At 35.9% G+C, this 22,613-nt stretch overlaps 2 protein-coding genes across 3 annotated transcripts; one reads left to right on the forward strand and one right to left on the reverse strand.

Annotated features, from left to right (window-relative positions):
- The first annotated feature begins 3,320 nt into the window (after positions 1-3,320).
- On the forward strand, positions 3,321-5,787 carry LOC107554993 (intelectin-like). The gene is made up of 8 exons (XM_016237681.1): positions 3,321-3,626; positions 3,776-3,863; positions 3,978-4,103; positions 4,183-4,430; positions 4,566-4,724; positions 4,843-4,963; positions 5,140-5,243; positions 5,405-5,787. Exons 1-8 carry the CDS (start codon positions 3,339-3,341, stop codon positions 5,555-5,557), a joined length of 1,287 nt encoding a protein of 428 aa, XP_016093167.1. The 5' UTR covers positions 3,321-3,338; the 3' UTR covers positions 5,558-5,787.
- Positions 5,788-12,126: 6,339 nt separating this feature from the next.
- Positions 12,127-21,996, reverse strand: LOC107554992 (peroxisomal membrane protein PEX16). 2 transcript variants are annotated; one of them, XM_016237679.1, is made up of 11 exons: positions 21,766-21,996; positions 21,379-21,414; positions 21,197-21,273; positions 19,456-19,589; positions 18,948-19,048; positions 15,960-16,040; positions 15,729-15,878; positions 14,267-14,339; positions 14,008-14,127; positions 12,929-12,993; positions 12,127-12,819 (listed from the first exon to the last, which is right to left on the reverse strand). In XM_016237679.1, the coding sequence occupies exons 1-11, from the start codon at positions 21,890-21,892 to the stop codon at positions 12,761-12,763; spliced, it is 1,023 nt and encodes a 340-aa protein (XP_016093165.1). In that variant the 5' UTR covers positions 21,893-21,996; the 3' UTR covers positions 12,127-12,760. The 2 variants fall into 2 exon arrangements, with proteins under 2 accessions (XP_016093165.1, XP_016093166.1); XM_016237680.1 differs by lacking the exon at positions 12,127-12,819 and having other exon boundaries at positions 12,927-12,993; positions 13,946-14,127.
- Positions 21,997-22,613: the final 617 nt, after the last annotated feature.

The raw sequence follows: 22,613 nt of genomic DNA on the forward strand, positions 1-22,613 counted from the left end.
GATGTTCGGGGTTCATTCCGACCCCACTGAACTGACTTAAATGATTTTTTAATAGAATTCCTAGGTAAGTAGCAGCACTCTAAATGTTTTCGTGAGTAACCTAAAATGTGCATAATTTAGTTGCATAAAGGGTCAAATGAAATATAAATAACACATTAAAGTTAAAAGTTACAAGAGGGAGTAGTTAGTTATTAGAGGGAACTTTATCTGAGAATAAGCGGAACGTATAATGAGGACGTATGTATATATATAAATAAATATATATATATACAGGATATATATATATATATATATATATTTTAAGGATTTTTCAAAGTAAAGCACAGAACAAACAAACAACATTGTCTCAGACTGCACATGCACCCACGAAGAAAAAAAAAACACGTATATATAAAATCCTTGACATAAATTTGAATAATTACAGGTTCAGTAAACAGTCAATCATCTGGAATGCCCGAAGGTAATGTACAACTCAACCCTCACAGGAAACATTAGTGGTCGGTTGGGCAGATAATTTATCTAAATATCCAAGAAATGATCCCCAGACAGCGGAAAACTTTTCAAAGGAGTTAGACCTCAGAAATCGGAGTGTTTCCATTTGTATGACAGAGATCTTGTACATAATCCAAATTCAAAAAGAGGGAGGTGAGGATGACTTCCAGTTCTTTAATACATGTCTCTTGGCCATGATCATACCCAGTGTAAGAGCCTTTGGTAGTTTTTGGAAGGCTTGAGGTGTGTTGTGAAAAGCCAAAGATAGCAAGTTCCATCGCCAGCAGAAGAGGCCTATTATAGGCCTTAGAGTACCAATCAAATATGCTTGTCCAAAATCCTGACAGTGAAGGGAAGTGAAGGACAAAAAAGCATGAGCAGTTGTATCCGTGACTTTGCACTTGTCACACAATGGTGAAACAGAAGAGAAAATTTCATGGAGTTTGATTTTAGTATAATGTAAGCGATGAATGACCTTGAATTGTATCAACTGATGTCTGCTGTTGACTGAGCAGGATGGTACTGCAGTCCCAGGGAGGAATTCAAATTACAAATTTTGGACTTCACAATGCCTAATTTGTAAATAACGAAAGAAGTGTGAATGGGGCAGATCAAACTTCTCTCTGATTAAATTATGCAAACCTTCCCTCAACATAAAAGCTTGTTTTGTTTACTGTGTGGAGACGTGCTGATATCGCGTTTGGTCTCGTTCTGTATCGCGTATCTTGTCAGCGTCTGCGCTTGCTTGGCCATTTGTTGTGGAAAAAAATAAGGAAAGTGTGTTCAGCTGAATTAATTTAGTATTTTGTTAGACGGGTATAAAAAAGCTTAGTTTACCACGACAGCGGTCGCGTGACGGCCTCCTCGTGTGAAGACCGAAGATTGTAAGTGCCATCGACTCTACCGTGCGACTCCACCGGGCAGGACACCGGCAAAGGATAAGTATCGCTTTTTATTTCTCCTCTTTCCTACTATTTGTTTCACTTCTGTTTCAGTTTTTAAAACCATTTCTTTCTATGTGTAAGTAAGTTGTTGTTTTTTAGCATGTAAGTTTGGCAGTGTTTTATCAGTAATTTTTTAGGATTACTGATAAACTGCTGTTGTTTGATTTGTATTATTTGTATTTGTTATTTATTTAAATTTTAGTTAAATTATGTCTGAATTTATTATGTCTGTATAGGTCTTTTATTAAGTTTTACTTTTATTTAATTTTAGTTATTTTGTTATTTTAATACTTCAACAAACTAAATGGAAATGAAATAATATATATATTGAATTTATAAATTTAATACTACAATTGATTGCTTCTGTTGTCCTCATTTGTAAGTCACTTTGGATAAAAGCGTCTGCTAAATGACTAAATAAATAAACATAAAGGTCCTTAATAGAACTTCTTCTCCTTTCAAACACAATAGGTTCTGTCAGACCATAGGGGTTAAAAAGAATGATTGTAGTGTATACACAGAGGTCTCTGGCAGGGACAGGACTTTTCTTATACAGGTGCATCTCAATAAATTAGAATGTCGTGGAAAAGTTCATTTATTTCAGTAATTCAACTCAAATTGTGAAACTCGTGTATTAAATAAATTCATGTTTGTGGCTTACCCTCCTTGTGAAGGGAGTCAACGATTGTCTTCTGGACAACTGTCAGATCAGCAGTCTTCCCCATGATTGTGTAGCCTAGTGAACCAAACTGAGAGAGCATTTTGAAGGCTCAGGAAACCTTTGCAGGTGTTTTGAGTTGATTAGCTGATTGGCATGTCACCATATTTTAATTTTTTGAGATGAATTGGTGGGTTTTTGTTAAATGTGAGCCAAAATCATCACAATTAAAAGAACCAAAGACTTAAACTACTTCAGTCTGTGTGCATTGAATTTAATTAATACACGAGTTTCACAATTTGAGTTGAATTACTGAAATAAATGAACTTTTTCACGACATTCTAATTTATTGAGATGCACCTGTACTTGATTTAAAATTTTGATTGAATTTTTCAACACAAAACTTAGCTTAGTCACTAATGCTAATGCTAGCTAATGAGGTCCCAGCCAGGCTTATCTCCATTTGCACTCATAAGGGAACATCAGGGGTCAGATTTCCCGGTGCTCTCTTCTCCCACTACATTAAAGCCTTAACATTGGTAGCCCAGTAATAGTGTTTAAATACTGGCAGACCCAGACCACCCACAGACCTGGGCTTTTGTAGATGAATTTTAGATATCTGATGCTCCAAACATAAGAAAAATTATAGAATCCAGTTCCTTAAAAAAGGCAGAAGTAAGAAAAATTGGATTTTCAAAGGATTTTGACAAACATCTAGAATCTAGGAAGAGAAACCACTTTTACTGCGTTTATACGTCTGATCATAGATAAAGGCAAGATTTTCCAATTCTCTTTATTACATTTGAGTTTTGAAAGAAACTTGACAGACAAAATTCAACTTAATTGTCAGTCTGAGATATACAAAGTGGTCCCTAACTATTTTGAATGGAATATTTTCCAAAAAGTCAGGTGTTTGAGTACATAAATTATTCAGCCTCGTTATTCTAATCCTGTATGAAAGAAAAAAAAGATACATGTCTGTTTTTTGTCCATACAATAGAAGTCAATGGTAACCAAAATGGTTCTGTTACAAACATTCTTCAAAATATCATATTTGTAGCATCCTAGCTCAAAATCAGTACATTGTTGTCAAATGTCCATTTCTGTGAGACACAATGCAATATTAACATTGTTAACTGCATTTGCAGTATATTCAATAATATATATTGTTATTGGTTTCTGTCCTATTTTATTTATGAATTTATTTAATTAAATTTAAGGCCTTGACCCCACCAAAACATTCAATGTGGGCAATGTGGACCGAATGGACTAGATTTGTCCAAGGTCGAATGATACTAAGCGGAACGCGGAAAAGGAAATACAGGCTGCCCAAAAAAAAACCCCAATGTAGTACCCAAACACACTTTTGGCTTTGGCTCAAGTATACTTCTTCATTCCATGTTCCGCTTATGCTCCCAAGTAGGTATAAGTATCCTGAGCGACTATGTCTGAGCTTTATTTTCAGACTCAGCCAGAAGCCAAAAACCTCAACAGTGCTTGCCAGCTTGGAGGAGAGAAGACAAGAAACAAACGTAAGAGTTGTTGCACCACAAAAATTACATTTTAAAATATACGTAGCCTATATGCTTTTAGTAAGCAGTCTTTCACAGAAACATGGAACCAATAACATTAATTTCAGCTTTGAGTGTAATTGTGAAGAACTTTTCTCATGTGTTTGCAGACTATGGTTCTTACATCAATGTTTTTCGGGATCCTTTTCAGTCTCTCACTGAATTTATGGCTCTGTGAGGCTGCAAGTGTGATCATTTGTAAGTCATATATGTAAACATTTGTTTGGATTGAAATTTATTTATTTTAAAGCATTGAAAATTACATTCTGTATCACAATACATTCCACTAAGTCTTTATGTCTCACGTTGTAGTGGATCAAGAAGAAGTACCATATGTCAAAACCAAGGCCAAACTTGAGGATGCAATACTTCAGGGCAGAATTAAACAAGCTGCTCGAAGCTGCAAGGAACTGCATGAAAAGTATCAGGTTTATGATGGTACGCTCATTTTATGTTAATATTTGAACTTAAATAACAACTGCGTTTAAGCGACTCAGGAATGCTTCTGTTCATGCAGATGGTCTATATTATCTGAACTCATCAAGAGGAGTCCTTTACCAGACATTCTGTGATATGACCACTGCTGGCGGCGGCTGGACGCTGGTTGCCAGTGTTCATGAAAACAACATGTACGGAAAGTGTACTCTTGGTGATCGCTGGTCTAATCAGCAGGGCAGTGACCCAAACCGGCCTGATGGTGAGGGGACATGGGCGAACACAGTCACATTCGGAACAGCAGAGTCCTCTACAAGTGATGATTATAAGGTATTTTTATTACATTTATGGTTTTACAACCCTAGTTAAATAGGAGCAACATAAAGGACACTGAGACACTAGACAGACAATGAAAAGATGTTCATGTAGAATTTGAAATGACAGTCTGTTTCTTTTATGTCACAGAACCCTGGATACTATGACATTGCGGCACAAGATGTGTCTGTGTGGCATGTTCCTAATAATATTGATTTGGAACAGTGGTCCGCTACCTCCATCCTGCGATACCACACTGAAAATCACTTCTTAAACCTCTACGGAGGAAACCTTTTCTATTTATTCAAGGTAAGATGAACTTGGATACTAGTTTAGAGTTTGAAACACTCACAAAAATATAGTCAAAGATTACAATTTTGTGAAATGACAAAAATACTGAATTTTTTTTAAATCTCCATTTTCCTAGAAATTCCCTGTGAGGTTTGGATTAGGGGCATGCATCACTGATAATGGACCTGCTATTCCAATAGTGTATGATACCGGAAATGTGGATTACAACAAAAATTTGTATGGTCCCAATTCAAGACGTATGTCAAATTTTCTTGAGCCAGTATTTTTCACATTTTTTAAAGAAAGTAGCTACATCTGTGCTTTATTTAGTGACGGTGTGCATCTTACAAGGCATCTTTGTTGAGATTCAATCAGTTTAATGAATGAAAGCCATGTCATACTGTATGTTATATATTTTCTGCATTTTTCCCAGAAATATCTACGCCTGGATTCATCGCATTCAGAGTCTTTAATACTGAAAGGGCAGCCATGGCTCTTTGTTCAGGTGTCAAACCAACCGGCTGTCACATTGAACATGTGAGTTAACAAAATATTCTGGATTTAAATCGATGTCTATGGACAGCATTTGTGACATGCTGTTAATCACCACATAATGCATTGATAGTAATACATTTACAATGGAAATAAAGTGTCTGTAGGTGTGTTTTGTTGTTTGTAATGTACTCATATTGTTGCAGTTCTGTATTGGTGGAGGTGGACACTTTCCTGAGGCCATCCCTAGACAGTGTGGGGACTTTACGAGCTTTGATTGGGATGGCTATGGTACTAATATAGGATGGAGTGCTTCCAAAGAGATAACCGAGGCAGCTGTGCTTCTCTTTTATCGCTGACATTCTGATCAATCTATAATCGCCAGCTTCCTTCCCTTCTTCTTTCTGAGATATTCCACATTGATTAACACTTGAATGTTACATACTCAATTATTTGCTCAAATGTGTTTCTTTACTATATATATATATTCTATACTATACACATACATATGGCAACTGAATTGTAACTGAAAAAATCAGATTAGCCATTTATTGAGCTTCTGCTAGTTCATATTTTACACCTCCTCTCAATGTTCATGGGTTTCTTGGGTTCATGGGTTTCAACTGTTCAAAATTGGAAAAATAAATATATTATGTTCAAATAAAACCAGTGAATTATCAATACTACTACCTTTTTTTTTTGCCAACCTGTGAAGGGCTGGCAAAATCAATAATGGAGCTAATAATACTGGACTATCTTACATCTAAGACTTTTTTTGTAGTATAAAAATAATTTGTAAATTATCTGGACCCTGCAGGTGCAAACATTATGTTGTTTGACTTCCATCAATTTGAGAACTTGTACACCAACCACATAACGCCAGTATGCAGAAATGGGACTTTTCCCTTTTTTTGTGTGTGATTTGTTAAAAAATACATATTGTTAAAAAACACACTTTGTTAAGCTGGTCTCACAATAGAAAAGAGTGCTATGCTAATTAAAAAGTCTCAGTGGTGTTGGTATAAAAGATAGCAATAATGCAAAAATAGGTTTTTAGACTTTTGATTCATTGTCCTTTATTTTTTTCATAGTAAACACTATTGGAGTAACCATTTTGAGAATATTAACTGGAAAGTGACATGGACCTATAATAAAAAAATACTGTGTCAACAACAAAGTTAGTGAAATATACATTAAAATGATACACTTCATTTATGTTCAATTATTTTGGATTGATGTTGATGAAATCCACTATATTTGAAATGCTAAGTGGGATAAAATTAGATAAATAGGTTATTTTTCTATTTTGATAAGAATGATGCAGTTAAGAGTCATATCTTTATTTTAAATCTTATAAATGTGCTTGACAAGTGGTCCAAAAGGGTGAAATAGATTTATTTAAAAACATTACACATACTTTCAAGCTTTAAAGCTATTAGAATAACTATGAACATTCACAGAGGCTTAAATTTCTCTTTCCAATGGCATACTCTTTTCAACATGCCATGCTCTGGGACACACTCATTCTAATCTTATATACTATGTAGGATGGATAGTATGAACATTGGCACGCAGGGTAGAATTCAATCAAATGGCTTGGAGGGCACAGTTTATTTCATTTGAATCTTTGTTCTATTGCATGCATTTGTTCTGTTGCTTGTTACAGACTTGTTTACTCGCATTCAGTAAGCTTGAGGACTTTTTACTTTGATTATTTATGGCTAGTATTAATTTTTGCTGTGATATCAAAATTGGTGTCAGTAAAAAAAACAAAAAAACATATTTCCAGCAAAAATAACTGTATTGTGATATAAATCATTATTGTGAAATAAAATTACTCATATTGTGATATGAGATTTTGGTCATATCACCCACCCACATCAACATATGATATAATAAAATTAGTGCTGTCAAACAATTAATCGCGATTAATCGCATCCAAAATAAAAGTTTTAGTTTGCATAATATATGTGTGTGTACTGTGTATATTTATTATGTATATATAAATACGCACACATACAGTATATAATTTGAAAATATTTACATGTATATATTTATATTCATATAATTTATATTATATATAAATATATAAAAAATATGAACATAACATTTTTCTTAAATATATACATGCATGTGTGTGTATTTATATATACATAATAAATATACACAGTACACGCGATTAATCATTTGACAGCACTATATTAAATATGTTTAGCATTTTTAGCATAGTAGTTTTTAACACATTTTCTGTCTTTATGGTCGGGATTGAGTCTAGATCATAATTATTTTGTTGTATTCTATTGACAGTACTTTTACCAGTAAGAAATAAAAACTAATTTAGCTTTCATTTGAAAGGTTTACACATTAATTGTACAAGTGGGTGGAAAACAATACATACTGTTTTATTAGAAAGTAATGTGAAACGTCTACAAATTTATCTATCTTACTATAATTTTAGAAACATGCTGTTCTTATAAATTCACATTCTCTAAAAGGATAGTAAACTTATATTTTGGTGGCCTTTGGCATCAAAAAGTTTGTAAAAACTAGTGCTGTCAAACAATTAATCGCGATTAATCGCATCCAAAATAAAGTTTTTATTTACATAATGTATCTGTGTGTACTGTGTATATTTAGTATGCTACTTTAATATTTTGGATTGATTTATAAAGAATTGTGTGACATTCAAGACTGGACTAATGGCTGCTGAAAATTCATCTTTTTCTAATCAAATATATACATCCTTGGTGTGTATAATAGATTTATTTCAAAAACATAAAAAAATAATAGGCTAATCATTATTAGTGGAAAAATCCACGTTTGACAGGTTAGGGTATATTTACTTTATTAATAACAGTAAATTTCATAATTATAAGAAACCAACCCTAAAGAAGTTGTTAATTAACAGTGCTCAGAACTTATTTTTGTAATTACACTATTACCAAGACACCTTAAAATAAAATCGAACTGCATTTTCTTCATGGCTAGACTGCGATCTTAAACTATCAGATGAGAGGAAAAACATGCAAACATTTTCTGTGAAGCGTGTATTCATAATGCTTTATAATACACATTGCAATGCATATACAATATACAATGTAATACACATAACTGTAACAGCCTTATAATGTACAAAAGTACATTCGTGTACAAAATACAGAAGTACATTATTGTGTATGATGACAGTAAACGTATTAATGATTGCACATGTAATGTAGTCCATAATCTTAACTCATGAAATGTAATGTGTTTTAATGCACTATACTCAATCAGTAGTTATTAGTGTGCATATAGTCTTACAGTATATGCATAACAACAGTATTGTGACTATATATATATAATGTATTATAATGTGTCGTGCATGCCTGTGGATAGCATAACTATAAAGCATTATAACGCCTTAGATACAGTCTTCACAGTGTGGTTTGTGTTGGTTTGTGTGTAAGTCTCAGCATGAAGTGTGTGTGCGGTCATGACAGACGCAGGATGAAGCGAATAATCAGCGGAAACCACACTTTCCCGGGTTTCATTTCTCTATGAGGTGAAAGTTGAAATATTACCACACAAATAATCAGATCCCACTAAATGAGGCTACAGAAGAAACACAATATAAACGAGTTAAAACTTGTCTGAGGAGGAACCGACTTCAACAACTAAGAACTCGTTTTAGCACAGCAGATATAGCCTATATGTATACTAAACTGTAAAAATGATAACAAAAATAACAAATCTACACTAAAAAAGTTTTGCCTTGCTAACGTCGATAGAAAGTTAACAGTTAACGTTACTTGAGATAGCGCAACGACGACGCAAGCAGTCAAAGAGCCATTTCCATCTTTATTTACCAAACCATAATCGCTTGTTCTAGTTTCAAACCCTGAATATGATATGAAAAGTAAAAAGGAGACAAAATGACGCATATAATGTACTTACTGTGACATTAGAGCTCGCGCACTCACGTACTGTAACAGACTAAACAACCCAGCAGGTTTAATGACTCTGGCTCCGCCCATAACTCGAGCTTTACATGGCTGTCTTCCCAGACATTTCAATGTCACAGCCACCAATTATACATAATAAAGCAAACCATTAATAAAGCATACATTACATTTAATTTTTTAATAATAATAATAATAATGTGAAGTGAAAGTGAAAAAGAAAAAAAAATCATCCATTCCATTTAATTTCTTGTATTAAAAAGAACAAGGGAAAGCATTTGAGAAATTGGAATTGTAAATTAAACTCAATGAAAATAATTTTTAACCCTTGTCTTATATTCTCTTCAATAACTTTAACTTATATAATGTTCAGCCCCAAAACATGTAACAGGAATGGTGCAAAAAAAATGCTTATTTGAAAGTTTGAACTATGCAATCTATTACAGATTTCTGATATAAGATATTTTTTTGTTTTGGCCCATTCAGCAATGTATCTATAAGTATAATACAGTGGTGTGAAAAAATGTTGGCCCCCTTCCTGATTTCTTATTTTTTTGCATGTTTGTCACACTTTATTGTTTCAGATCATCTAGCAAATTTAAATATTACACAAAGATAATGCAAGTAAATACAAAATGCAGTTTTTAAATGATGATTTCATTTATTAAGGGAAAAAAGCTGTCCAAACCTATGTGGCCCTACGTGAAAAATTAATTGCATTAAATCATGAAAGAATTGTGATTTACCACATTACTTTTGAAAGCTGAGTTAAATTTCACTAGCCACACCCAGGCCTGATTACTGCCAGACCTGTTGAATCAAGAAATCACTTAAATAGACAAAGTGAAGCATGCTTAAAGAGTAACACATTATGCCGCGAGCTAAAGAAATTCAAGAACAGATGAGAATCAAAACAGTTGACGTGTATCAGTCTGGAAAGGATTATAAAGCCATTTCTAAGGCTTTGGGACTCCAGCGAACCACGGTCAGAGCCATTATCCACAAATGGAGAAAACTTGGAACAATGGTGAACCTTCCCAGGAGTTGCCGGCCAACCAAAATTACTCCAAGAGCACAACGACGACTCATCCAAGAGGTCATAAAAGAACCCAGAACAACATCTAAAGAACTGCAGGCATCACTTGCCTCAATTAAGGTCAGTGTTCATGATTCAACAATAAGAAAGAGACTGGGCAAAAACGGCATCCATGGGAGTGTTCCAAGGCAAAAGCCACTGCTGACCAAAAAGAACACAAAGCCTCGTCTCTCATTTGCCAAAAAATATCTTGATTATCCCCAAGACTTTTGGGCAAATATTCTGTGGACTGATGAGACAAAAGTTGAACTTTTTGGAAGGTGTGTGCCCCGGTACATCTGGTGTAAAACCAACACAGCATTTCATAAAAAGAACATCATACCAACAGTCAAACATGGTGGAGGTAGTGTGATGATCTGGGGCTGCTTTGCAGCTTCAGGACCTGGATGACTTGCCATAATTGACGGAACCATGAATTCTGCACTCTATCAGAAAATCCTGAAGGAGAATGTCCGGCCATCAGTTTGTGACCTCAAGCTCAAGCGCACTTGGTTTATGCAGCAGGACAATGATCCAAAACACACCAGCAAGTCCACCTCTGAATGGCTCAAGAAAAAATAAATTAAGGTTTTGGAGTGGCCAAATCAAAGTCTGGACTTAAATCTGCTTGAGATGCTTAAACAGTCCATTCATGCTCGAAAACCCTCCAATGTGGCTGAATTAAAACAATTCTGCAAAGAAGAGTGGGTCAAAATTCCTCCACAGTGATGTGAAAGACTCATTGGCAGTTATCACACTTGATTGCAGTTGTTGCTGCAAAGCGTGGCACAACCAGTTATTAGATTTAGGGGGCAATTACTTTTTCACGTAGGGCCAGGCAGGATTGCACAGCTTTTCTCCCTTAATAAAATAAACAATCATTTAAAAACTGCATTTTGTATTTACTTGCATTATCTTTGTGTAATATTAAAATTTGTTTGATGATCTGAATCTTTTAAGTGTGACAAATATGCAAAAAAAAAAAAAACAGGAAGGGGGCCAACACTTTTTCACACCACTGTGTATATACCTGACAAAGCTTATGTGTTACTTTACATGTATTCATTTGTGAAATAAATAATTTAAAGAACACCACAAAGGCAAATGCATTTTTATCAGGAAATCAATGCTAGGCGTGATTAACGAACTCTATAAAGGTTTAATTGTTTTTAAATTGATTTAGATATTGATCCCTTCCCAACACGGGAGGTAATTTGCTAGTGGTGAAAAGGCTTTTGAATTTATTAAACTAATTGCATTATATCGTGGTTAAGACAGATTACATGACTATGTTAAGTGCAATAATCTTACAAAACCAACCCACAATATGTGAACTCAGCATGAAATGAAAAGAGCAAAAGTGATAGATGGATTGCAATGTGGAGCTAGTGAATATCTAGGGGCACAATTCAAGAGAGATATCTTTTAACCCCACAGGGATGTATAACGGATAGCTTGGCTGTTCCCAACTCTGAGGTCCACGAGGACATTTTTTTTGCCTTCCTTTAGGAAGCAGTTTATCATCTTCAGCATTGCTGATACTGTAGTTCAGGGCTTTTTTTCATGAGCGTATACACTACAGCACAGCGAGGGGGTTGCTGGGACTCTGTGAATCTGGAGGACATACATCACATTTATGTTTAATTCAAACATTGATTTGAAAAGCTGAACGAAAACAGAGATCAGACCGTGAGTTATGGGCCATATGTGTACGAGCAGCTCTTAGCAGCTTTATAAATTCCGCTCTCTGATGGAAAACACTTGAGGCATGAGGAATCGTATTATTTAAAGATTTATTAAACGCATAGAGGTATATACAAAACCAATTATCCAATTTCACACTTTCAGCATTTCAAAACGGTCATGCTTTTCATTTTTGCTTCGGGTCTTTCAATCAAAATAACGATGGGTTTTAAAACAAAGACTCGAATGAGTTTATTTCACACAGTGAATAAACACGCTCATAATGCTGGTTTACATACAAAAAGTCTCATTGGAGTCCTGTGAAACGATGGGGGACCTTTACACATATTTGATGGATCATTGTAGCTACAATTAAAAGCATCACATTCAGCTTCATCTCATCTATGGCACAAATCAGAACAAACTAAAATCTGTCTAATTGACTTCATTTCAGCCAGTCAATTGTTGCGTTCAATAAAACTATCCTCCTTGGAAATAAACATCTAAATTAAAAGGAAGGCATTTGTGTTGAGGGATAGATTATGGGATAGGAGAGCTTGAAGGTTGGCCAAAAGTCATTTGATAACAGATGTTTATAAGTGCAAAAAAAAAAAGTGGCTCAGATGCATAAAATTGCGAAAGCTAAAAGATCAACAAAAACAGCATTCGGAGAATCCTTATCCAGATATATATTCTCATACGCCAGCAGTGCACCTGTAACTCCCTGACTGCTAAACTAAATGTGGTAATGTTCTGGCACAGGTGTGATTTGAGTCCTCGAGTGTCGCTGTCGCATCCTCTAAATGGCTTCCTCTCATTCTGCTAACATTTTGGCAGCGCTGACCTGTGAAAGATTCACTTTGACGTCAGCCCCAGTTATAAAAGTAGATCTTCTGCCAAATGGGCAAGTACTCCGTCAGTGGACCTGAGAGGACAGAAAAAGAAATCCAGTCAGCACATATCTCTCAGCTTTTTTAAAGCTTTTAGTGTGACAGCACTAAACATCCGTTGGGCGAGATGGATACGGCACTTACGCGCAACCAAACCAACTCCGGGAACATAATCTGCCAAGAAGCGAAGAAGGAAGAGGATCTTCGTCCTGTGAGTGTAAAACAGACATTAGATCTGGGAACAAAAAGCACCATTATGCAGTAAAGTTGTGCACTGTGAAATCTAAATAGATCATTCTGGAGAAAATATAGCTGTGCGATGCCAGCTGTGATGCTGCCAAGTGGATAAGCAGTTGGTAGGGTGCTCTGATTGGTTGCTCTGCCTATATCTTATTTATATCTTATTTTACTAATTTTATTGTCTGGCAGGTGCAGATTGTAACTTTGATGAGTTACAGATTTGGAGAACTTTAGCATTCCATCACTTGCTCACCAATGGATCCTCTGCAGTGAATGGGTGCCGATAGAATGAGAGTCTGATATAAACATCACAATAATTAATCCACATGAATCCAGTCCATTAATTAACGTCTTGTAAAGTGAAAAGCTGTGTGTTTGTAATAAACAAATCCATCGAGGCGTTTTAACTTTAAACAGCCAAAATACCAGTCCATAATTCATAATACAGCTTCCTCTAATGAAAAAGTCCATCCACTGTTGCTTTCACATCAAAATCCATCGACAAATTTGTTTAGAACTGTTCTGGAGTGTTTTCTCTTGTAAATGCAGTTTGACCTGTGTGTATTTCTCTCCTGATTCAGACTAGATAACTTTTTTTTACTGGAGAAAGCAATATTATGGTTTATAGAATCGCATTTTGCCCAGAAACAATGGTTTAAAGTTCTTACTGATATGCAGCTTTTCAGTTCACAAGTCATTAATTTATGGACTCGTGTGTAATATTGTGATGCTTTTATCAGCTGTTTGGGCACTCATTCTGACGGCACCCATTCACTGCAAAGGATCCAATGGTGTAATGCTTAATTTTTCCAAATCTCTTCTGAAGAAGTAACAAACTCATCCTGAGGGTGAGTACATTTTTAGCAAATGTTCAGTTTTGGGTGAACTACTTTAAGCTTAAGGATTTGAACAAAACACTACCAGAAGTGCATCACATGAGAAGACCACACTACTGCAACGGATACAGTAAAGGAGACACTGACTCAGAGTATCGGTCATAGAAGGGGGAGCGGAGCAGGTAGTAGAGGAGAAGGAAGGCCCGTCTCCTCATCTCAGCCCTCTCTCTGCGGTTCAGCGTCTTGATGTCGCTCAACAAACTGAAACTGGACAGAAAACAGCATCAGTCTGAACTTCTTTAAATCTTCAGAGACAGACTGAGGAAGACAGTGGAGAGAGAGAGAGAGAGAGAGAGAGAGAGAGAGAGAGAGAGAGAGAGAGAGAGAGAGACAAAGCACTCAGTACCTGGTTATCTCTAAGAGACCAGAGATGATCCAAGGTTTCCAGGAACGCTTTCCACAAATTCCAAGACTGGCCACTTTTAGGATGACAAGATATTAAGGATGACAGATGTCAAAATGTTCAAATAATTTCATCACCACTGCTTAAAAAAAAATAATAAAAAGAAATAAATAATTTTCCAGGTTAATCTTTTTTTCCAGTAGCAATAGCCAAAAATACATTGCATGGGTCAAAATTATCGATTTTTCTTTTATGACAAAAAATCATTAGGATATTAAGTAAAGATCATGTTCCATGAAGATATTTCATAAATTTCCTACCGTAAATATATCAAAACTTAACTTTTGATTAGTAGTATGCATTGCTAAGAACTTCATTTGGACAACACGATTTTTTTTGCACCCTCATATTCCACATTTTCAAATAGCTGTATCTCGGCCAAATATTGTCCTATCCTAACAAACCATACATCGATGTAAAGCTTATTTATTAGGAAAAAAATCGACCCTTATGACTGATTTTGTGGTCCAGGGTCAAATATATACATATATATTTTTTTTTATAGATAGATGTGTGATGAATTATATATTCTCCAAAATAAGCAGTTCTGCTTGTCAAGTAAATATATTTAGTTTGAATAATGTTCAGATAAAAAAAATTGTGACGTGATAAATGTATTACAGTGATTACAGGTTTATTTTCATATATACTTCAGATCACAACATTCATGCTAGACTCTATTAAATGCGCACGGCATCATGCAAACTTCTGTGGAGGCCTTAACATGATTAAAAATATTAAATAAGCATTAAAATAAGCTAAAACTAAAACTATGTCTTATATTAATTCACCCCCTCAACAACTCGGAAAACCTGGATATATGAGGAAAACCAATCTTTGTGATTTATAGACCAGGAAAGGTCGTATGAATTAATGAAATCTTAAAACTTCAAGGGCATTTTATAATGAACATCCATTTGGGCATAATTACAAAACTTTAAATATTTTATTAGGTAGAAATTAAAAATCCTTATCCTTAATCCTTTTCCAGAAAATCACGATTGAAGAAGCCATGTCAATTCACTTGTTAAAAGACCGGGAGCCTTGAAAATCATTCAGCTCTTAAAACTTCTGGAATCCTGGAAACTAGAAGTGTCGACCTTCAAATATTGTTTCGGACAATAGAGGGCCTTGGAGACAAACTAACTGAGAATCACTGCATTGGAGCATTTTTTTTACATTTTATTTTAAGAGTTTGTTTGACCATGTTGTGAAGAAAAAAAATCACATAAAATGACTTAAAAACAAGCATGAGCAGTGGACTGAACATGCAAGTAGTAACTTTTTTTAAGATCGTTCCTACACCCTTGGGAATAAATAAACAATTTGGGCTATCCTGGCATAATATTTCACTTATATTACTTTGAAAATTGTCATAAAAAAAGAAAATGAGCACAAAGGATACAATGCACAAGCGGTCTTGTGATGTACAGGGACTCTGCGATGGTTTCCTGCAGACCCAGAGGTGTGGGGCTTGCGTGGAGCTCCTCTTCTCGATCCCTACTTTTTTTGTTTTTCAGAGAGAGACCCCAAAGACGAGACTCCAATGACGGTGCTATGGGGAAAAAAAGGACATGATACAACGTTCATTGACACAGAACTTTTTGATACACTGGGTTGTATTGTCAGGTCTTACCGCTTCCCAGTGGTCTCACCACTCTTCCTGAACGCTGGCCCACGAAAGAAGTGTCCTCATCATCTTCTTCTGCATTGTTCTCTGTGTAGAGAGATCACACAGTATGAGCGGTGCACAGGAAATCACGTTTCGACATAAAGAACCCACAGCACATTGACTGCAGGAACAGACAGTTCCTTTTGAGCATCCCGGTGTTTAGCTCAAGGGCACTTCTCCGAAACTCCACGGGCTCTGGCTCAACCGAACTACACAATCACAGCTTATCTGCACAGGCCATACACTGTACTTAATGTCTCACACACTGTTTATTTGTTGTCATCAGCTGGAGTGTTTTTGTACTTATTGCTGTGCGCTAATTGTTTGTTGTGACTGTGCTAAATGTCGCTTCAATTTGAGTCATTCCCTGTCATGGAGTGAAAAAAACAATAAATTAACTTTGGCTTCTAAGTTTGAAACCTCTGTGTTAGTATAATTACTAGGGCTGGGTTTTGACACAAATTTCATGATTCGATTCGATTCGATTCTCATTCACAAGATTGCGATTCGATTACCCATTCGATTCGATCCAATATCGATTATTTTGAATAGGCTATATATCAGGTACAGTACATGCCAAAAAAAATCTCTCAACTAATGCTGTAGGTAATGCTAACCCTAACCCTAACCCTAACCCTAATACACGAGAGTAAGTTGGTTAAAATTCACAAATTTGTTAAAATTACACAATTACGTTTTTTAAATAATAAAGTTACAATTGCATCATAATATTTCTACTTCAATTCGTTTTTTTAATATAAACATAATGGTGGCTGTCATTAAAAACTTGATGGATTTATTCAAACATAAATTAAACATTGAAGCACAGTAACATTTATAATATGTTATTTGGTGCATATATTTAGCAAAATGCCCCTCTCTACAGTTTATTTTTCTATCTGACTAACGAGTTTATGGTCACCGAATAACGTTGTTTTTTCGAAGGTAAATGTGACGTTACACAAGCCGTTATATTGACGTCTTTGCGCGCCTGAAACATTGATTGAGCGATTACATGAGACAGGATAGTTAAATTTTACTCTTTCTTTTAACTTACCTTCGTATGTTTAGTCATGATTATTTTGTGCTGAAACTGCTATTAATGTTCACGTGCGCCATGCGCTGCCGCGTCTATTGAACTGAGGCGCTACAGCTATCTGTCACTCCACATTAAACAGCGCCAAAACGGCATTTATTGTTTGAATACTGCAATACAATGGACAGAATTTGAAATCTGAGACTTTGTTTTATATTAAAAGTACCAAAGCACAATGCTTATTGCGATATATTGGATGGGAAGTGCCGTTCAATGTTCCGTCCATTAACTGAAAACAGGCTAGAGTAGACGAATCTTTCTTGGGAAAATCCCAAGAATCCCAAATTCTTGGGATTTAAGAATCGATATCGTTCCGTAAAAATGAGAATCGATTATTATCGAGATATCGATATTTTTACCCAGCCCTAATAATTACCTTTATGCATTTGGCAGACTACTCAAAGAGACTTACATTGCATTGAAGGTATACATTTCATCACTTCTTGCATTCTTTGGGAGACAAAGCCATGACCTTGGCGTTGATAGCATAGTGCTCTACTGTTTGAGCTACAGGAATACTTAGTAGCCAAGATCATTGATGTTTTCCACACAGTTTTTTACTAAACAAACACACATAGTTTGACTGATTTTACTTAATAACTTAAATAATATATGCACCATTTATATGTATATAAATTAATAAGCATCAAAATAACAACAGTTACTACATAGAGCATAGTGCTTTATTTCTGCAGGTCTTGTTAACTGGAAAATTCACAATGTGGTTTAATTTTATACTGCCAGCAATATCATGAATACAAATGACTACAATGACCTAAAGCAGTGGTTCCCAGACATTTCCTCTGATATTTCTGCTGTAATGATGATAATTCTGCTTGTTTTCAACCTTTTTGTAACGGAAACCGGATGTTGATATATTAAAATAATTAACTGAGGTTCTGTATGTTAATAATAACAAGTTACAAAAGATGTGTTTTTAGCATTTTAATTTAAATAGATTTTTAAAATAATTTTATGTCATCCTGTGGCCCCCTTGGAAGTTTACTGAGGTCAAACTTAATATTCATATATTTTATATCTGTTATTTATTTATTAAATTAATGTAAAATGTACTGTCTCTGTACATATATTTGCATTTGTTCTTGCAAATAAAAATAATTTTTCAAACAAGACTTTATAGGGTTAGTTAACCCAAAAATGAAACTTCTGTCATTTATTACTCACCCTCGTGTTGTTCCAAACCCGTAAGAATTTAAGATATTTCTGATGAAATCTGAGGACTCTCTGACCCTCCCATAGACAGCAAGATAACTACCACGTTCAAGGTCCAGAAAAGTACCAAGATGATCGACAAAGTAGTCCGTGTGACATCAGTGGTTCAACTGTAAAGTTACGAAGCTACGAGAATACTTTTTTGGGCAAAGAAAACAAAAATATCGACTTTATTCCACATTTTCGTCTCTACTGCATCACTTGTGGATGCGCGTTCACGACCATATCATGACGCGAGCGTGTGGCCGCACTGACCCAGATCTTTGCGCAAAAAAATATTCTCGTAGCTCTGCAACTTTACAGTTGAAACAATGATGTCACACGGACTACTTTGTCGATCATCTTGGTACTTTTCTGGACCTTGAACGTGGTAGTTACCTTGCTGTCTATGGGAGGGTCAAAGAGCCCTCAGATTTCATCAAATATATCTTAAATTGTGTTCCGAAGATGAACGAAGGTCTTATAGGTTTGGAACAACACGAGGGTGAGTAATAAATTACAGAATTTCATTTTTGGGTGAACTAACCCTTTAAGTCAACATTCCATTGTTTGTTTTCAAGTTATTTTTGTAAACATCTTTTCAAATATTAATACACTAGTGGTTCTCTTCTACGACATCTCACCTTGACTACAGAGCTGATAATCCCTGTCCAGAGGAATTATAGGTGGTGACGTCTGGATGCCTGATTTGTACCAGAAAAGCAGGAGACAACGCAGGATCGCTCTAAAAACACAGGAGAGAATGGAGAAATGGGAAGCCAGATACCAGAATGCAGCAATGATTATCAGATTAACTATTAGCTCAACTGAACAATGACAATTGTGTAATCACCATTTTCAGAAAAAAAATAGTTTTTCACACAAAGCTGCCTATGGCTTCAAAAAACTGCATGAACCGAATGGACTATTTTTATGCGACTGTAATGGAGCTTTTTGTGTTCTTCTTTTAGAGTGCCTGCCCTCATTCACTTTCACTGTATAGAAAAGAGCACTCAAAACATTCTGTTAAACATCTCCTTTATGTCCTACAGACCAAAGACATATAGGTTTGAAACAACACGAGGGTATATAAATGATGATAATGTCCTCTTGATGAACTACCCTTTAAGTATACTGAAACAGGGTCCTTACTTGGCAACCTGAATAAGAACAATAACTAGCCAGCGTCCAGCTTCTCCCCACAGCTTAGCGGCCCCCATCTCTGTGAAAACCTCCACATATTCCAGTACAGACAACCAGGTTAACAGCCTCTGTTGAGAGAGAGACTACACAAACACACAGAAGTGTAAGATCGGGACAAAACACAGTGAAATGTTCAATATTTTTCTAAATGTTTCTTTCAAAAAGAAAGAGGTTAGCTGTACTGTAATCTCAGTCTCATAGTAAATTATACAGCGCTGCATCTTGTTGATCTAAGATGTCGAGATGGATTGCGTCTTGCTTTGGACTTGACTGTCATACTGGCATTCTGACACTGCACGCTTCATGCTTTCTTACCTTATCTCTACTTTTTTTTCTGCTTTATGTTGCAATTTTTATATCAGTAGTCCCATATTCATAATTGTGACCATGCATTCTGTACTTAATGTGTGCAACAAGCACTAGGAAAATACAAGCATTGGATCGGGACTCGGTATGGGCAGATACTTAATATTCAATGACTCAGATTGGATCAGGGGCATAAAAACCTCATCAGGACAACCTGTGACTGGATGCTTTACATGTCAGTCAGATGGTCTATTTTGGTCTAAATGGCGGTTCTTGGCTAGAATAAGCTGCAATGAGGACTAGACTTTATGCTGTTGGCTGGAGACTAGTTGAACTACCACAAACTCAATATAAAGTCTATGAGAAGTCCATTAAGGTCATGGCTCAAATGCCCATAGCTGTAAATGCAAACTAATTCTTCCTGTCCCCATGGCTAAGCCGCTCTGAAAGCAGCGGTCTTTAAAAGCGTTTATTCCTGACAATGCAACCCGCAGAGATAAATATGTCTCTCAAGAACAAACATAAAGGGAAAAAACAATGAAGGAGCTTTGTAAACTGTGCTTGCTCCCAAAAATGAATGTGTTTGTCTTAAGGGGTCAGACGTATTTTTTTCACACACTGCCCATTTCAAAGTCGTTTTGAGCAAAACCAGGCTCTCATCAGCAGGGCAAAAAGGTGGATATCAACAAGTCTATTGCAGAACAGTGACAGAGTTGGGGCAAAATGCATTTTTTGGACAATGTGCAGTCAAAGAAAGCAGCAGGCTGTGCCTTTGAACACACAACTTTGAATCTTCTCTCTTGAAGCAGAAACAGACTGTGCTGTCTCTAAATTTTCACAATAGAGAACTCTCATTCGTAGATAATTTTATAGTGGTTGCCATGCCAGCTGCACATGCACATATCAGTCCTTATGCAAGTTTGATGATAAAGTAGGGAATAAAAAGAAAAAGAACGGGTCATTTTGTGGAAAATCAAAGTTTCCTGGATCTTTTAATAGATAGATAGATACTCGATGTACCATGAAAACATAATTTAACTGTCAGAACTCAAAATATGGTAGAACTGACAGAACTCTCTAGTTTAAAAAGAGCATTTAAAACTACACTAAAAGAAAGTTTTCTGGCGTCAGTAGTAGTATATATTTATTTCATGCCATGTCAGTATCAACAATTAAAAAAATACAAGTATCAAAGTCCCTGATCATTTTAGTCTAATTGTTTGCATGCTGCAATACAAGGAGGATTGTTTTATTTTTTGTGTGAGTGGATCATTTCAAGTGCAAAGATAAAAATGCTAGCGAGGAGGTAGAAAATGAAACAAAAAACATTTGCTAACATTATAAGATGAAAAAACGTATAACCCCTTTAAGGGACATGCATTACCATAGGCAATGTCCGAGAGAGATTTTTCCTCAAGATACCATCGTTCAGCAGCACTAGAAGGTTAGATGCGGAGTAGACTGCAAATCAAGAGAAACACATAATTCACAGGAGAATTCATCTAGAGACATGCTCTCAGATCAACATTAATACAAAAGGAGATGATGCAAAGCAATGAACCCTACCCAACTCTGAGATTTCATGAGAGTCTGAGAAGCGACCTGTAATGAGATAAGTCATAACTTTATATAATCAAAATGATGAAAGCTTCTTCACGTTCCTGCTAGTGCAAGAGAGCAAAATTTAACCCCAAAACCATAGCTATAATCAAACGGGTGGTTACTTTGAAGAGCTTAAATATAAAAGATTAGATATAAAAGATACATTTGACACATTTTAATGTTGTTGGAAGAAAACAAGTAACCAGATACAGAAGACAACAACATAATAGAGAGGTTTGCATACTGATCTGCTGCTACATTTGATACATCTAACTTTGGACTTGCACGACATTGTTGTATAAGACGTGAGTGCTTATGTTTACTTTCACTTTGACACGCAGACTCTCTCACCTGCGATCAGGTAACTCAGCGCGCGAACAGTGCTCTCCAGATGAGACGCGGCTGCAGGGTTCGACCTCACATACTCCTGATAACGCTCATAAATACGACTTAATGTATCCATGTAGAGCACCGACATCACAAACAAACAAATGAATGAATAAATTCCCAATCACACACAACACATCGCAGGAAGTGACACTTCCGCATATACAGATGTTTTCCTCTGACGCCACTTCCTGTATGGCGAGCGCGTGCGCCGTTTAAAGTCGCAGTAACCTGTTTAAATTCTATTTTCGTTGGCGTCTGTAATGCAGCTATACAAAGCGGTTTATTGGAGATGAACAGACGTTAGTGTGCCTAAGTGTGTCTATATACCCGGAGAAAGGTGTCTGTTAACATTTTCAATGGCAGATACTAAGATGGCAGGAACACACTCCAAAATGTGTGGTTTTAAAGGGGTCATATGATGTTGCTAAATAGAACATTATTTTGTGTATTTGGTGTAATGCAATGCGGTTATGCGGTTCAAGGTTCAAAAAACACATTATTTTCCATATAATGTACATTATTGTTTCTCCTCTATGCCCCGCCTTTCTGAAACGCGTCGATTTTTACAAAGCTCATCGGTCTGAAAAAGCGAGGTGTGCTCTGATTGGCCAGATATCCAGTGCGTTGTGATTGGCCGAATGCCGTCTCCTAGCAGGATGAGACAAAACCAATAAAACCCATTATAAACGAGGCATTTGTTGCATCCAGTGGGGACATAATTACGGATTATAATGACTTATACTGTCTTTTTACGTGTTGCGTTGCGTATCGCGCCGCGTAAACATAAAACCATGTCTGCATTTGTGATC

The sequence above is a fragment of the Sinocyclocheilus grahami genome, unplaced genomic scaffold (assembly GCF_001515645.1).
Source record: "Sinocyclocheilus grahami isolate Dianchi unplaced genomic scaffold, SAMN03320097.WGS_v1.1 scaffold521.1, whole genome shotgun sequence".
Lineage (NCBI taxonomy): Eukaryota > Metazoa > Chordata > Actinopteri > Cypriniformes > Cyprinidae > Sinocyclocheilus > Sinocyclocheilus grahami.

Bases quoted from the DNA above. Each gene is read 5' to 3' on its own strand.
- LOC107554993 (XM_016237681.1), top strand. From the start codon at position 3,339: ATGTGGGCAATGTGGACCGAATGGACTAGATTTGTCCAAGGTCGAATG. The intron at 4,104-4,182 runs GTACGCTCATTT...CTGTTCATGCAG, and splicing joins AAAGTATCAGGTTTATGATG to ATGGTCTATATTATCTGAAC. The intron at 4,431-4,565 runs GTATTTTTATTA...TTTATGTCACAG, and splicing joins CTACAAGTGATGATTATAAG to AACCCTGGATACTATGACAT.
- LOC107554992 (XM_016237679.1), bottom strand. From the start codon at position 21,892: ATGTCGGTGCTCTACATGGATACATTAAGTCGTATTTATGAGCGTTAT. The intron at 19,590-21,196 runs GTAATGCATGTC...GTGTTTGTGTAG, and splicing joins TCTCTCGGACATTGCCTATG to TCTCTCTCTCAACAGAGGCT. The intron at 15,879-15,959 runs GTAAGACCTGAC...TTTTCCCCATAG, and splicing joins GGTGAGACCACTGGGAAGCG to CACCGTCATTGGAGTCTCGT.